At 41.5% G+C, this 14,542-nt stretch overlaps 1 protein-coding gene across 1 annotated transcript in view; it reads left to right on the top strand.

Moving 5' to 3' along the window:
* The first annotated feature begins 2,125 nt into the window (after positions 1–2,125).
* The window catches only part of FAM234B (family with sequence similarity 234 member B), a 31,615-nt gene continuing 19,198 nt past the window's right edge, over positions 2,126–14,542 (top strand). The window contains exons 1-3 of the mRNA XM_072653893.1: positions 2,126–2,225; positions 10,757–11,155; positions 13,854–13,952. Coding sequence (XP_072509994.1) covers positions 2,189–2,225; positions 10,757–11,155; positions 13,854–13,952 — 535 coding nt within the window. The 5' untranslated portion in view covers positions 2,126–2,188. The remainder of the gene's footprint in view (positions 2,226–10,756; positions 11,156–13,853; positions 13,953–14,542) is intronic.

Genomic DNA, 14,542 nt, shown 5'->3' with positions numbered 1-14,542 from the left:
TCTAGGGGAACAATATTCTCTTAGGACTTCAGAATAAAATCCACTTCCCCTGGTTGCTCTAAAAGAGAGGCTAATAGCTGACTCTCAGCCAGTTTAACTCACTCTCACCAAGTGTTTGTCATACAGTTGTGGATAGTGAACACATTGAATATAGCTGAACTATCATCATTCTTCTCCAACTACCTCTTTGACATTTTGAACTGAATGCCCTGTGGCCACCTCACAGTTAGCATGTCTAAAACAAAACTCAGTCTCCTCCAAATCTTCCCCCTTTCCAAATCTCACAATGTGCCACAATTTCTCCCAGTCACACTTAGCCCCACAACCTCAATGTCATCCTAATATTCTCACTCTCCAATACACATCCCACATATTCAATACATTACCAAATAAGTCTTTTAACTGGTCTCTCTACCTCAAGGTTCTACCCACTACAATCTATGCACCATTAAGCCGCCAAGGTGATTTTTCTAAACCATAGGTGGGACAATGTCTCTTGTAGCTCCCTATTGGAAAGTTAGTCATTGTTCATGATTATATCAGGCTTATGACTATATTATATAATAAAACTATGATACTACCTAATCAACTTATAGTTTTGATGCCATACCCATCAAATTATCAAGGAGTTATTTTTTAGAGCTAGATAAAATAATGAAATTAATTTGGAAGACCAAATTAGAATTATCAGTTATTTAGAAATTAGAATTCTAATGGAAATGACATAAAGAAGTAGGATTAAAGAAGCAATAGTACTCCCAGTATGAACTGACCACGTACTTTATGAAATGAAATGAAGTTCCATGTTGCTTTTGGGTGCATTGTCAACTCCATTACTGGCTCTCCAAGAAGATTCTTAATGATTTTCCCATTTAGTTGCAACTTCCTTCTGGTTTATAGCAAGAATATCATGATTAAGATGATTTAATTTAGGGCATCTAGGTGGCCTAGTAGATAGCATACTGGTCTTAGAATCAAGAAGGCTTTTTTGAATACAAGTTCAAATCTGACCTCAGACAGTTACTAGTTTTGTGAACCTGGGCAAGTTACTTTATGGTCTGCCTCAGTTTCCTCATCTGCAAAATGAGCTGGGGAAGGAAATGACAAATCACTCCAGTATTTTTGCCAAGAAAATCCGAAATGTGGACAACAACATTAGCACTGGCTACTGGGCAAGGATGTTACATTTAGAATATAGACAACTAAATTAATGTTGATGGATGGCCTACATTGTAACTCATGTGGGACTTGGGCTTAAGACCTACCTTTCTAGCTGTGTGACCCTGCCAGTTTTCTTATATGTTCAATAAGAACAACATGTAAACATGTAAAATGTTTTGCAAACCCTACAGCATCATGTAAATGGGGTTATTTCCAACATTCTTCTTCCATCACTGAAGAAGCACAAGACTGAGGACCATTTTGTTTCACATTTTTTTTGGCAGTGGGTACACAACTTTCCAAGTAACACCTAAGGCTGCTCCAGTCTCTAGGGTGACACCAGGGCAGGGTGATCTCAGCCTCCAGGATGGCTGAATGGAAGTTAGACTCTCCAGTACCCCTTTCCCTACGTTAGAATGTCCAGGCTGCGGTGTAAGGGAAACAAAGGGGTAAGGGTGTGATGTCCTGCGAGGGAGAGGGAGAGGGAGATGACCTCCAGGGAACCTGCAGCCTAGGGAAGACCAGCCCTTTTCTGCACCTGCCTAGGGACCACCTGCTCTGTCTCGGCACGGGGCCAGGGGAATCCTGCAAGTCAGCGGGAAGGGAGGAAGAGGAGAAAGAAGGGGAAGACAGAGGAGGGGAAAAGGGGAGGGAGAGGAAGGCTTGGAAGAGAAAGGAAAGGGGGGAAGGGGAGGAGGGAGCAGGAGAAGGTGGGAGGGAGATGGAAGGGAGGTGATGAACCACGGCCAGGTCCACAGGGGGAGGGAGGGAAAAAGAACAAAGCGGGGAGAGAGAAAGGAGAGGAGGAGAGGGGAAAGGTAGGAAGGGCAGGAGGGGGAGGGGAGGAGGAGGAAGGCAAAAGGCAGGAGGGGGAGGAGGAGGCGGAGGCAGACCGCTGCCCGGCCCACATCTAAGAGCGTGCTTAGGTCCAGTCAGCCCGTCCGCTCCCCCCAAGCCTCGGCCTCCCGGGAACTTCATTTCCCGTCAGCTCGTGGGGCTCCGCGCACGCGCGGTAGTGGCCTCGGCGATGGCGACCGTGCTGTCCCGTGCGCTCAAGCTCCCAGGTAAGGAGATGGAGCTCCCCGACCACCCCGCCCCCGCCCCCTCCCCTCACCCACCTCGGGCGGGGTAAGAGGAGGAGGAAGCGGGGTAGACCCCAGGGTTTAGTGGCTCCCCTCAGTGGGGACGGGGAGCGGAGACTGGGGCTGAGGAAAGTAGAGGCAGCAGAAGCCGGGTCCTCGGGGTCGCCGGCGGCCGGCGCGTCCCGGGGGGTGGGGTGGGGAGAGGACGGGCACCTCCCGGCGCCTCCGGCGGGGTCCGCTTGTCAAAGGGACTCCCAGAAACGAGGCCCACGTTGGAGAAGGCGTCCTGGATGGATGTGCGTGCGCGGGAGCGGGATGGGGCGAGCGGCGCGGTCCTCGGCCTCGGCTGGTGCAGACGGCGCGAGGGGCCGGCGCCGGGCCGAGGATGCTGGGCGGAGGCAGGGGCGAAGCCCGGGCCCGCTGCCGGCCCCAGCACCGGGGTCAGCGCCGGCTCCTCGTGAGCGGTGCTCGGCCGGCACGCGGAGCTCCGCCGCCTCCCCAGCGCGTTTTGTGGGGCTCCGCGGGGCGCGGGTGCTGGGGGCGAACCGGAGCTAGTCTTCTTTTTCTCTAGACGTAGGAGGTGCGGAACGGGGGAGGGCACGGCCTGACAGCGAGCGGGGAGGCGGGGGTTTATTTCTGTCGGCTCTGTCTGCGGAGGTTCTGTCATCCAGAAGGTGGCTGGGGCTGACGGTGCGGGGCGTGCAGTGCGAGTGCCCTGGCACCGCCCGGACGAAGCTGCTCTTTAGCGTTCCTCGGACAGAAATAAATGCAGAGGAACTCCCGGAGCGGCCCAGGCGTCTGTTTTGTCCGAGTGAAATGCTCTCTAACAGAAAAGTAGCTCAGCTATGTGAACATATATGTATGTATATCATATGTATGGACACACACATAGGTATGCGTATGTATCCTTAACATTAACCCGAGAGTGGGAAAAGTGAATCCCCCTCAGTGGTTTCGGAAGCACTTGCTCCTTAACTTAACACGGTCTTATGCCCTTACCATTCTGGTAAGAAAAAGCCTAATTTACACAACCAGGTTTGGTGCTCTTAGCCTTGGAAGGGAGGATTCTGTTTTGAATCCAAACTTTCCCTTTCGCCTAAAAGCAGTCTTTTTATTGGTACTTACATCCTAGGTCACAAGGACACTGGGGTAATTATTAATAATGCTATCTCTGAGAGTCTATGTACAAACAAGGAACAGACCTGTTATTACATTTATATAAGGAATTCTCTCTACCATGGCAAGTCAGCACTTTCTCTGCTACATATGTATTTTAGTGAGTTGCCTAGGTCACTGAGAGGTTAAATGAATTGCCCAGGGTCGCATAACCAGAGATGGGAGCTGAACCCACATAATCCTGCTTTTGAGATTGGCTTTCTATCTTCTGGTGCAGTACACAGAGCCTGGAATCAGGAAGACCTGAGCTCACATCTGGTTTCACATATTTACTAGCAGGGTGACCTTGGGCAAGTCATTTAACCCTGTTAGCCTCAGTTACTTAATCTGTAAAATGAATTGGAGAAGAAAATGGCAAACCACTTTGGTATCTCTGCCAAGAAAACTGCAAATGGGGTCACAGACTGATACGACTGAACAACAACTCTGCATTGCTTCTCTTATGAAGGACTAAATATACTGGGAAATTTAAATTTAGAAAGTAGCAGGTACCTTTATGTGGTAGACTGACTGACTTTATATGAATGAAGACCTCCTGCACTCTGAGCTGCTATCTCTCAAGGTCAGAGATCAGGATTGAATGGATGAATTAAGCCCATACTATGAAGGCTCTGTGCTAAATGCTGGGGTGTATACATAGAGGGACATAGTCCCTGCCCACAATGAGTTTGCATCCTATTTGGGGGCATATACATAGGAGAGTTAAGGCTAGGGAAGGGTATTTTAGTCAAAAAAGTTACTGGGATGGTGAGTGAATTGGAATCATAGGACTGTGGATTGAACGACTCTTTCTAGAAGTAGTGGCAGTGTTAATTTGAATACTGATCCCAGGAAGTGATTTAGAAAGAGAGAGTCAAGATGGTGTGCTCAGGGGTGCATTGCAAGATGATTGGGAGAAGCATGGTCAGGGAATTTGAGAGGGCTAGATATATTGGACTGTTAGCATCGAGGACAGCACAGTCACCAGGAGTTCCAAAATTGAGTGATTTAACTCTTCCAGAGCAGGGGAAAGACTATCAAAAATATTGGGAATTTCTTCTTTATATTCCTTTTTCTCCATCAACATAGGTCATTAGTTATCCTTGAAAGATGTGAATGTAGGAAAGATAGTGTTTTAGAAACTATCGACTTTTTCTCAGTTCTCATCTTTAAGCCTGGGGCTAGGAGACTCAGCGAAGTATTTAGTTTTAGAAACTTGGCCTTCTGACCAGATGTGAAACTTTGCCAAAGTCAATTTATTCTTCAGGCTTGTGTGTCTCCACGCACAGGGCACATGGTTTAAAGCAGTCAGGTGTGTCTTTTTTTTTTTTTTTAAATCTAGAAACCAGTTGCTTTATATTCTAAAGTGCAGAGCTATTTTTGTCAGTTTTTTCTTTATTTTTTTCTTGGTGTCTTGATATATGAAACAAATTAATTTTTCATATGATTCTTTATTGTCTCACACTTTGGAGATAGTCAACATGGTGGTAGTTTAAAAATTCAGGGGCTGTGGGCTGTAATTCTGTGTATCTCATCATTTCCTCAGTCTTTAGTTAGATGAGGTAATAATGAGTTATTGGTAGACCCCAGAAGCATAAGTATAAAAAATCCTACTGATGAATCTTTCATGCATTGAACTTCTATTAAAAACAAAGGAAAGAGGAAGGTATTTGATTTATTGTCATATAATGAGTTTAATTAGTAACAATGAAAATGTACTACTGGCATGATTAATCTGTAGTTCCAGATTCTCAGGGCTGTTTTAAGCTTGGGTGAGTGGTTTTTGAGAATTAAGCATGATCTTGGTCCAAGTGCCACAAGGACATTTAAAAATATGCACTCTTAGGCTGAATCTGCAGCTTAAGGCTGAATTTTCGTCCCCCAATCCTATCACTCTTTAGGTGTACTTGTCATGCTCTGATTTGTTTCCCCAGAAATATTTAGGGAAGTTTTTAACACTTCCCTGTCTTTCTGACCTATTTATGTCGCTTTCTATTTGTACTCTTGTGCATACTCAATTAACAATACCTTTTAGTTGCTTTTCCTAGAAAGAAAGTGATTCAGAGTGAAAAGCTCATTTTTATCTATGCTGTGATGTATTTGATTAGGTCCCTAGATTATTTATCTCTTCTCCTGAGTCTCCTTTATTTTATCAAGAAAAGTTAAACTATAACTTGGAGAAATAAAACTATAACTCATAGTTAAGTATGCAGATCACTAAATGACTTGAGTACTGGAGCACAAAGTTTGAATTCAGCTTTGCTAATTAAGAACAATCTTGAGCAAATCCTTGCGTATCTTAGTACCTTTAAGTCAAATCTGCAAGCATTTATTAAGCTCTTTGTTGTTGTTTGTGTCTGACTCTGTGACCCCATTTGGTTTTTTTTTTAAATTTTTAAATTAAATTTTTGGCAAAAGTACTGGAATGGTTTGCCATTTCCTTCCCCAGCTCGTTTTATAGATGAAGAACCTGAGGCAAACAGGGTTAAGTGAGTTGCCCAGGATCACACAGGTAGGATGTGTCCAAGGCCATATTTGAGTTTAGCACTTCCTGACACCAGGCCTGGTGCTCTATCCACTTCACCACTTCTTATATTCTAATGGTGGAGGAGATCTTATAAAGGGAAGCTCAAAAGCAGGTGGGGGGAGGGGAGGAAGCCAGGAGAAGGTACTTGTATTGGCATGATGGCATGAAGGCATGATGATGAACCTCTGGGAACGAAAGTTGGCTGGGCTAGGTCTTTCCTCAAAATAGAGCTTCCTGGACCAATGGGAGCCATATTGAGGAAAGAGGAAGGTGGCAGCTGAAACTTGGTGATAAAGGAGTGTTTTACTCTTGGTATCATTTTGTGAACCTTCAGGAAGTTCTCATTAATTTATGGCTTTGCTAGTTTAGAATTTGCATTTTATTGATTGGGCAGAAATTTATCTTTGTATCATTTGGGGAAAAGAGTTTGGTAAGTAGCTTTTAACAGTGTAAAGAAGACATATTTAACTTGCTTTATAAAGACACTAAGAATTGTTTTTAAGGACCACTTCAGTGGAAGCCTTGTTTTTTTAAATAATTAATTAATTAATTTTTAATTTTCAACATTCACTTCCATAAGTTTAAAATTTTCTCTACTTTTCTCCTCTCCCTCCTCTCTAAGAGGACATGCAATCTGATATGGGCTCTACATATACAGTCTTATTAAGCATATTTTCACATAGGGAGCCTTGTTTTTAAAACATTGTGTTGTTTACAAACATTCCTTATCTGTTAAAACTTCAATTAGTTTTTATAAATCATCTGGCAAGGTATCAGTTACATTATGTAAAAGCTTAAGAAAACAACCAGCTAAATTTCTTAAGTATTCTGCAATCTAGGTTGCTCACTAAACTGGAATGATTTTTCTTTACCTTAAAGTGAATTGGTGAGATTTTACTGTATTTTTTAGGTAATCAAAGAGTTCAAAGGGACCTTAAAGATGATGGAGTCTTCAACTGAGTGAATTGAGCCCTAGGTTAAGTTACTTACTTACTAGGCTGACTATAGCTAGTCAGTGATAGATCTGGAATCAGAATCCTTATTTCTGGGTCTGAAGACCAGTGTTCCTTCCACTATGACACTACCTCTAATCAGTATATCAAAATGATATTATTTTGACCCTAGTGCTCTTTTAGCTTGAGTTTAAAGTATGAGAGTTTCATTTCTGAATATTGCTTAAAACATAGTCTTTTAATTTAAAAAAATGCTCCTTATTACAAAAGGCACATAGGGTCTAACTATAGCAATCTTATTTCTTACAAGTTCATTGACACATTAACTTATATAATAACTCAGTTATCAAGCATGAATCCCGAGCAAGTGTACATACACATAGGTATGTGTGTGCATATACATATTTATACCCTATAGATAACATATATGATATTTAAAACATGTATGTATGTTAATAGTTATTATTTTATCAAGATCTTGAGCTGAAAGTGAGGAAACTGCTTCACCCTATGAAGATCAACAGTTATCCTACAATTCATGCTCTTGGAGAGTTGCCTCCAGCACAGAGAGTTTAAAACACTTGCCTGAACTTAAAAAGCTATTGTGTATTAGAGATCTGCACCCAGGTCTTCCTTACTTTAAAGCCATTTCTTTATAAATCACTCAGCCTTTCAGCTACTACCTGTTTGTATCATCAGTTATCACCAGATTAGAACATAATAATGAAATACTAAAACTGCACTAAATATCCATTTTAATTCAGCAGTCATCTTGAAGTGCCTTTTCTGTGTCAGATACGGGCTATAGAAAGACAAACAGGTAAAGCAGTCTCTATTCTCTTCCTTTAAAAAAAAAAGCCAATAGCCTTTTTTTTTTCAGTTGTCTTTATTTACCAATAACAAACCTCTTTATTTTTTAAAAGCATTGACTTGGATCCACTCTCTGCACTGATTTTTATGATACTGTTCTCTTCTGGTTCTTGTAACACTTGTAACACTTCTTTGCAGGTTCATCACCATGTCCTGACAACTAAGCATCCTCCTACCCCAGGGCTCTCTCTTAGGTTGTCTCCTCTCTCTACAGGCTCAGTGATTTTCTTAGCTACTTTATGTCCAGTTAGCATTTCTATTTGGCTGACTTTCCTATATACATATACATACATGTATATATATATATATGTATATATATATATACACATACATACATACATATATATATGTATATATATATGTGTGTGTATATATATATATATATATATATATATATATATATATATATATATATATATGAATTTTATAGCCTTGGCAAATCATTTACTTGGCACTCCTTGGACCTCAATCTCCTCATTTGTAAAATGAAGGAGTTGATGTAGATGGCCTTTGAGATCCCTTTCAGCTCTAAATCTACGATTCTACAAGCTCAACCTAGCCTGAATCTTTTATCTCCACCTGAATGAATCTTAGGCACCTAGTACTTAATGTATATAAAACAGAACACATTGTTATCCTAAACAAGTATCCTTTTCACTTTCCTTTTTTGTCACCTTGTATAACATTAGAGTCATATGCTCCCTCCTCACTCTCCTATTTACAATTAGTTGCCAGATTTTATCAGTTCTACCTCTACAGTTTTTCTTAAATCTGTCTCCTCTTCACTCCCATAGGCAACACGCTAGTTTAGGCACTCATTAGCTCTTGCCTGGACTATTGAAATAGCCTCCTGCTGGATCTTGTTTCCAGTCTTTCTCTTTTCCTGTCCTTTGCATTGCCTTTAGGATAAAATACAAACTCCTTTATTTGGCATTTAAAAGCTTTATAATCTGGTTCCAGCTTGTCTTTCCAGGAGCATTTCACATTATTCTCTGCACATATATTCTACCTACCAGCAAATTATTTTACTTGTTGTTCCTTGTATATAACATTCCATCTTCTGCTTCTGCAAAGGCAGATTTCCTCATGCTTGGAATGCCTAACCTCTGTTTGCTCAATTTCCTCAATTGTAAAATTAGGGGAGGACCTACCTTGTAGTGTTGTTAAAGTGTTTAGTGTATGGCCTGGCATGTGGATAGTTAATAAGTGCTTTTTTCCCTTCCTTCCTTCCTTCACCTCTCCCTCTCTGATTTCATAGTTACTTTATATTATATACAGGGGCTGGGGCCCTGTGCCTCATTTCTCCTTGCCAACATGACTGCTCGTTGCTGCTTTCTTCCCCCCCCCCCCCCGCCCTTGTCACGGACTCTGCGGCTGCTGTCTGCAGCTTGGTTTTTGCCATGTCAGCTTCCAGAAGAATAACTACCTTGCTCTGCTGCGTCCATCATTTGTTTTCAGCAGGTGTTGGAGTTATCCTGTCTCTGCTTGTCTCTCTTTCCACAGATGGCTTGTTGCCTCTGGTGCTTCATACTTTAGGAAACCACTTCATGATTTGCTCTTCCCCCAAATATCAATCACTTAGTGATTGATTCTCTTTATATGTGATCCTCTCTGAAATTAGCTCGATTGGTGCTCAAATAATCAATCATCCATCATATAGCAAAGACCTTGACAACTTGGCAGGACCTTCCTGAGCTTAGACTCTTCTGGTATAGTATTCAAGGAAGTAGAGTGACTTCTAAGTCACAGCAAAGCATTAGAGTAGCACTGTACACATTTCAGATTTTAAGTGTCGTGTCCCCCCCCCTCCCCTTCATTTACTTTATGGTGCATCCAAACTAACCTTGCTTTTCATCCCACGCATCACATCATCTCTTGTCTCTGTGCCTTAGCACTAGCTGTTTCCCATACATGGGAAGCACCTTCTTCTCACGTTTGCTTCATAGAATCCCTCTCTTTTTTCATGATTCAGCTCAAGTACCACCTTATGCAGGGAGTCTTTTCTTAAAGTTATCAACTACTGGTGCGTTCTCTCCTTAATTACTTTGTATTTAACTATCTTGTATTTATTTTCCTTATATTTACATAGTTACATGTTCTTGTTGTATCTCTTATTAGAATGAGAAGAGGGATTGTTTTATTCTTCGTATTTGCCTCCCCAGTGCCTAGCATTTGTTATTGTTTGGTCATTTTAATTGTGTCTGGCTCTTGGTGACTCCATTTGGAGTTTTTCTGGCAAAGCTAAATGGTTTGCCATTTCCTTCTCCAGCTCATTTTACAGATGAGGAAACTGAGGCAAACGGAGTTAAGTGACTTGTCTAGCTAGTAAGTGTCTGAGGCTGGATTTGAACTCCGGAAGATGAGTCTTCCTGACTTCAGGTCCAGCACTCTATCCACTCCACCACCTAGCAGCCCCTAATATCTAGCATAGTACTGGTAAATAGTGGGTGCTTAATAAATGCTTGTTGATTGATGATATACAAGAGGCAGTGTGGTATAGTGTATAGAGAACTAGCCTGAGAGTTAGGAAAACTTGTGTTCGTGTCATCTCTCACAAATATTGATGGTATGACCTTGGATAGGGGTAGGGAACCTGCAGCCTCAAGACCATATGTGGCCCTCTAGGTCTTCAAGTGCAAACCTTTGACTGAATCCAAACTTCACAGAACAAATACTTTGGGATTTGTTCTGTGAAGTCTGGATTCAGCCAAAGGGTCACATTTGAGGACCTAGAAGGCCACATATGGCCTCAAGGCCGCAGGTTCCCCACCCCTGACCTTGGGCAAATCACGCATCCTCTCAGTGCTCTAGTCTTTTCTGTAGGACTCTAAATTGCAGAGTAATTGCCATTATGTATTAGTGGAAGGGGTTTCCTCACCCACAGTTCGTACAGCAGTGAAGTCACTGGTCTGGACCACAAATGAATGCATTCTTTAAAGAGCTCAAAGTTCATCTGGGGTTTATCTTTTTTCCTTTTTATCCATGGTGACAGCTCTCTCTGCCCTTAGGGAAGAAGAGTCCAGATTTAGGGGAATACGATCCTCTCACCCAGGCTGACAGTGATGAAAGTGAAGATGATCTTGTTCTTAACCTAAAGCAGAAAAATGGGGGTGTCAAAAATGGAAAGAGCCCCCAGGAAGAAGGGCCAGACCCTGACTCAGATGCAGAAGGAGTTGGGCCTGCCAAGCAGCATCTGTCAGAAGTCACCACAGAGGGCTATTCTTCGCCACCTCTTGGCGGTCTGGAGCAGAAGGCGGCGTCTTCACTTGTGTCTCATGTGCGCACGCTGATCTTCTTGCTCACTGTCCTGATTTCCATGATCCTGGTGTTAGTATGTGCTTTTCTGATCCCTTGCCCTCCCCGAGATCTGCAGAATATGTGGAGCCGCCATTTAGGCCCAGAAGGAGGTGAGTAGCTTTATTTCCTGCTCTGGATTTCTGAAACTTCATGGGGTCCCTGATTACCTCATGATTTTTCAATCAAAATTAATTTACACTTACTCTAATTGTTACAAAACTCTTGAAAAAAATTTGGTAATAAGTTGAGGGACTTTGGGGTAGGTGAAGTTAACCCTAATGCTTTTGCTTTTTTTTTTTTTTTGTGCCAGAGCTGTGACCTTATTAAAATAAGGTTTACTATTGAGTGGCTGGGAGAGGACTAGATCTGAGATTCCTTTGGTGCCTGAAGCTCCCTCCCCCAATGCAGCTCAGCATTTTTTTCTGAATTGTTAGTCTAAGAGAGTTGTCTGATCATAATGGTACAGCATAATGTAATAGTAGTAATTTCATCTATACAGTAACTTTACAGGGATGAAGCATTTAACATGAAGTATTTCATTTAATCTTCATGTAAGGGAGATAGATGATGAGACTGATGCTCAGAAAGCCTAAAGCACAAGCATAGATAGGACTTGAACTCAGGGTCTCTGATTCCAAGTCTGGTGCTTTTTACTACTGCAAGCTAAGGAATCATTGCGTTACAGGAATGTCCTTGTCCAGCTGACAGGTCTGAAATAGACTCCAAAAGGAGGAAACTCTTATCAGTGGGACACTCCTTGCCCTTGCACCAGTGCAGTGGAATGCCCAAGAAAGGTGGATTTTTAGTGATAAGAAGAGCCCAGGGCCTGATTGTCCAAGGATAGGATGCTATTCCATAGGTAAGGCACTTAGCCAACTTTCAGTTCCTCTATAAAAATCTATTTATTCTTCGTTTTCTGTCTTAGATGGCTAAGGTGGTACAGAGTAAGGAGTTAATATACTACTTGTTGTGTTTCCTAGAGCCACTCCAGAAGTGGCTGTTTCATACAAGCTTACAGTGGATCAATAGAAGGCTGTAGATTAAAAAAAAAGTTATGGGTTTCCTTATAATCCCTTGAATTATTTTAGTACAGAAACTGCTCAGTTGCTCCTTTGTATCCATTCTCAGTCATCCTAAGGCAAAAGAGGGTGTCTGTGGTCTGGGATACCTTTCTTCAAGGGGGAATCTGCACCCTTTTGTGTTCTTTGTGCATCCTCACTAGCAAGTTGGCCCAACTGATGGGGCCCTGGGGATCTCTTTGAACACTGGGTTGAAAAGGCAGGGAAAAGATTCCATACCTTATCTTAAACTGTTACTGTTACTTCCCCCTCAAACTTAGGGAATAGTATGACAAATGCCAGTGGTTTCCATTATGGATCAGGTCTCATAACTGGAGGCTTGTCTTGATCTTGAGATAGAAGCCCTTCGTGTCCTATTGACTTAATCACTGAATTGAAACTGCCTCTTTGAAAGATACGTATGACCTGTTAGTTGTCACTTCTGAAGGCCTCTTCTCATTTCTTATCATTCTTGACCTCTGTGCAGCATTTGATGCTGTTTGCCATCCTTTTCTCCTTAATATTTTCTTCTCTGGGTTTTCATGACATTGTTCTTTCTTGGTTCCTTCCAGCCTTTCTGACTATTTCTTCTGTCTCCTTTGCTGACCAGTCTTCCATGTAATGTTCCCCAAATGTGAATGTACCCCAAAGTTCTGGCCCAGCCCCTTTTCTCTTTCTATGCTCTTTCATTTTATAACCTCAACCTTTCATTTTATAACCTAACTTATAACCTCCTCCTTTGTTTAATTATCATCTCTATGCAGATGATTCTCAGACCTAAATACTTAACCCTCATCTCTCTCCTAAGTTCCATTTCAAACTGGATGTCCCATAAACATTTAAAACATTGTCCATCTGAAACAGAACTTGTTAAGTGTCTACCCCCCCAAAACTCCCCCTACCAGAATTCCCTATTTCTGTTTAGGGTGATACCATTGTTTCAGGCACTCAGGTTTGCAACCTTGATATTATCCTTGATTCTTCCCTCTCCCTCACCCTCCATATCCAAGATGTTGACATTTCTTATAACTATCTTTTCTCTGCTCAAATGACCACTACCCTAGTTTGAAGCCCTTATCATTTCTCACCCAGACTATTGAAATAGTCCCTTAATTGATCTCCTTCCCTCATGGTTTTCCCCTCCAGTCTATCCTCCACACAGCAGCTTAGGTGATTTTTTTAAAGCAAGGTCTGTTTCCCCCATACGCAGTAAACTCTGGTGGTTTCCTATTCCCTCTGTAATCAAACATAAATTCCTCTGTCATTGAAAATTCTTGACAATCTGACTCCAGTTTATCTCTCCAGCCTTATTTTACATCACTCCCCTTCTTTCACTCTACAATTCAGCCAAATTGAGCTTACTGTTGTTCATTATACATGAAACACAATCTCCTTGCTTTGTGTCATGGCTTTGACCTTTTCTCATACAAGGTAGGCGCCCCTTCCTTTGCTGCCTTTTAGAAATCCTTGGTTTTTTTATTTAAGACTTGGTTCAAATATCACATTCTACTTGAAGTCTTTCCTTATTCCCTCAGATGTTACTGACCTCCCCCTCCCCATCACTTTGTATATCTTTATGTACATGTTATCTCTCTGATAGATGGAAGCTCCCTTATGAAGTTTGTTTCATTTATGGTTTTGTGTCCCAAGTGCCTAGAAGAGTGTCTGGTACATAGTACCAGACTTGTTGATAGATTTGCTTGTTGATAGATTTGCTAAGTACCTTCTTTTTCCTCTGTCAACATAATAGGTGGGGACTTGTCTCCCCTGGAACTGGTTGATGTGAATGGTGATGGGTTGCCTGATGTCCTTCTTTCCTTCGTGAACCTACGAAATGGGAGTTTAATAGGTAAGAGACATGATGCAGAATCTACTTGGTTAGAAGAGTTTTGGGGAAACTTTAAGACTTTGATATATCTCTCCCTACATGGCTGAAGCATTCATTAAAGAAGATTAAAGCTATTATTATTATTACTATTGTTATTATTATAGCTAGTTTGGAAAACCATCTAACTTATATTTTTGCTTGAGGATGAGAGTAATCTATTCAAATTTCTTGTCCTAAGATATCTATTTGATGTTCCTATTATGTATATCCAGTTGTTCATCAAAAGTATCAAACTTTGAATTTACTTTTGCTGCTAGAAATTTCTTGTATGAATTTTTTTTTACAATGCTCATAAACCATTTGGGCATAAATAGAGTGTGAAAAAAAGTCCAACCTTCAATTAGGGGCATTGCACTTATTTTATTGGATTTATTGCATAGTTTTGTTCTTTGTTTTTAAATTAGAAAGGGGATTAGTGAAATACTTTATTTACTTAAAAACTCATGATTAAGTTTTTAAAAAAATCTTATATATGGTTCTTACTTCTCTTTTCTTTGCTTTAGTAGCTCTCAATACAAAAAAAAGTTTTCTTTGCTAGGTTTTTAATAGCT

This window comes from Notamacropus eugenii, chromosome 3, assembly GCF_028372415.1.
Source record: "Notamacropus eugenii isolate mMacEug1 chromosome 3, mMacEug1.pri_v2, whole genome shotgun sequence".
In the NCBI taxonomy this organism is placed as follows: Eukaryota; Metazoa; Chordata; class Mammalia; order Diprotodontia; family Macropodidae; genus Notamacropus; species Notamacropus eugenii.
This window is presented reverse-complemented; position numbering and strand designations above follow the sequence as displayed.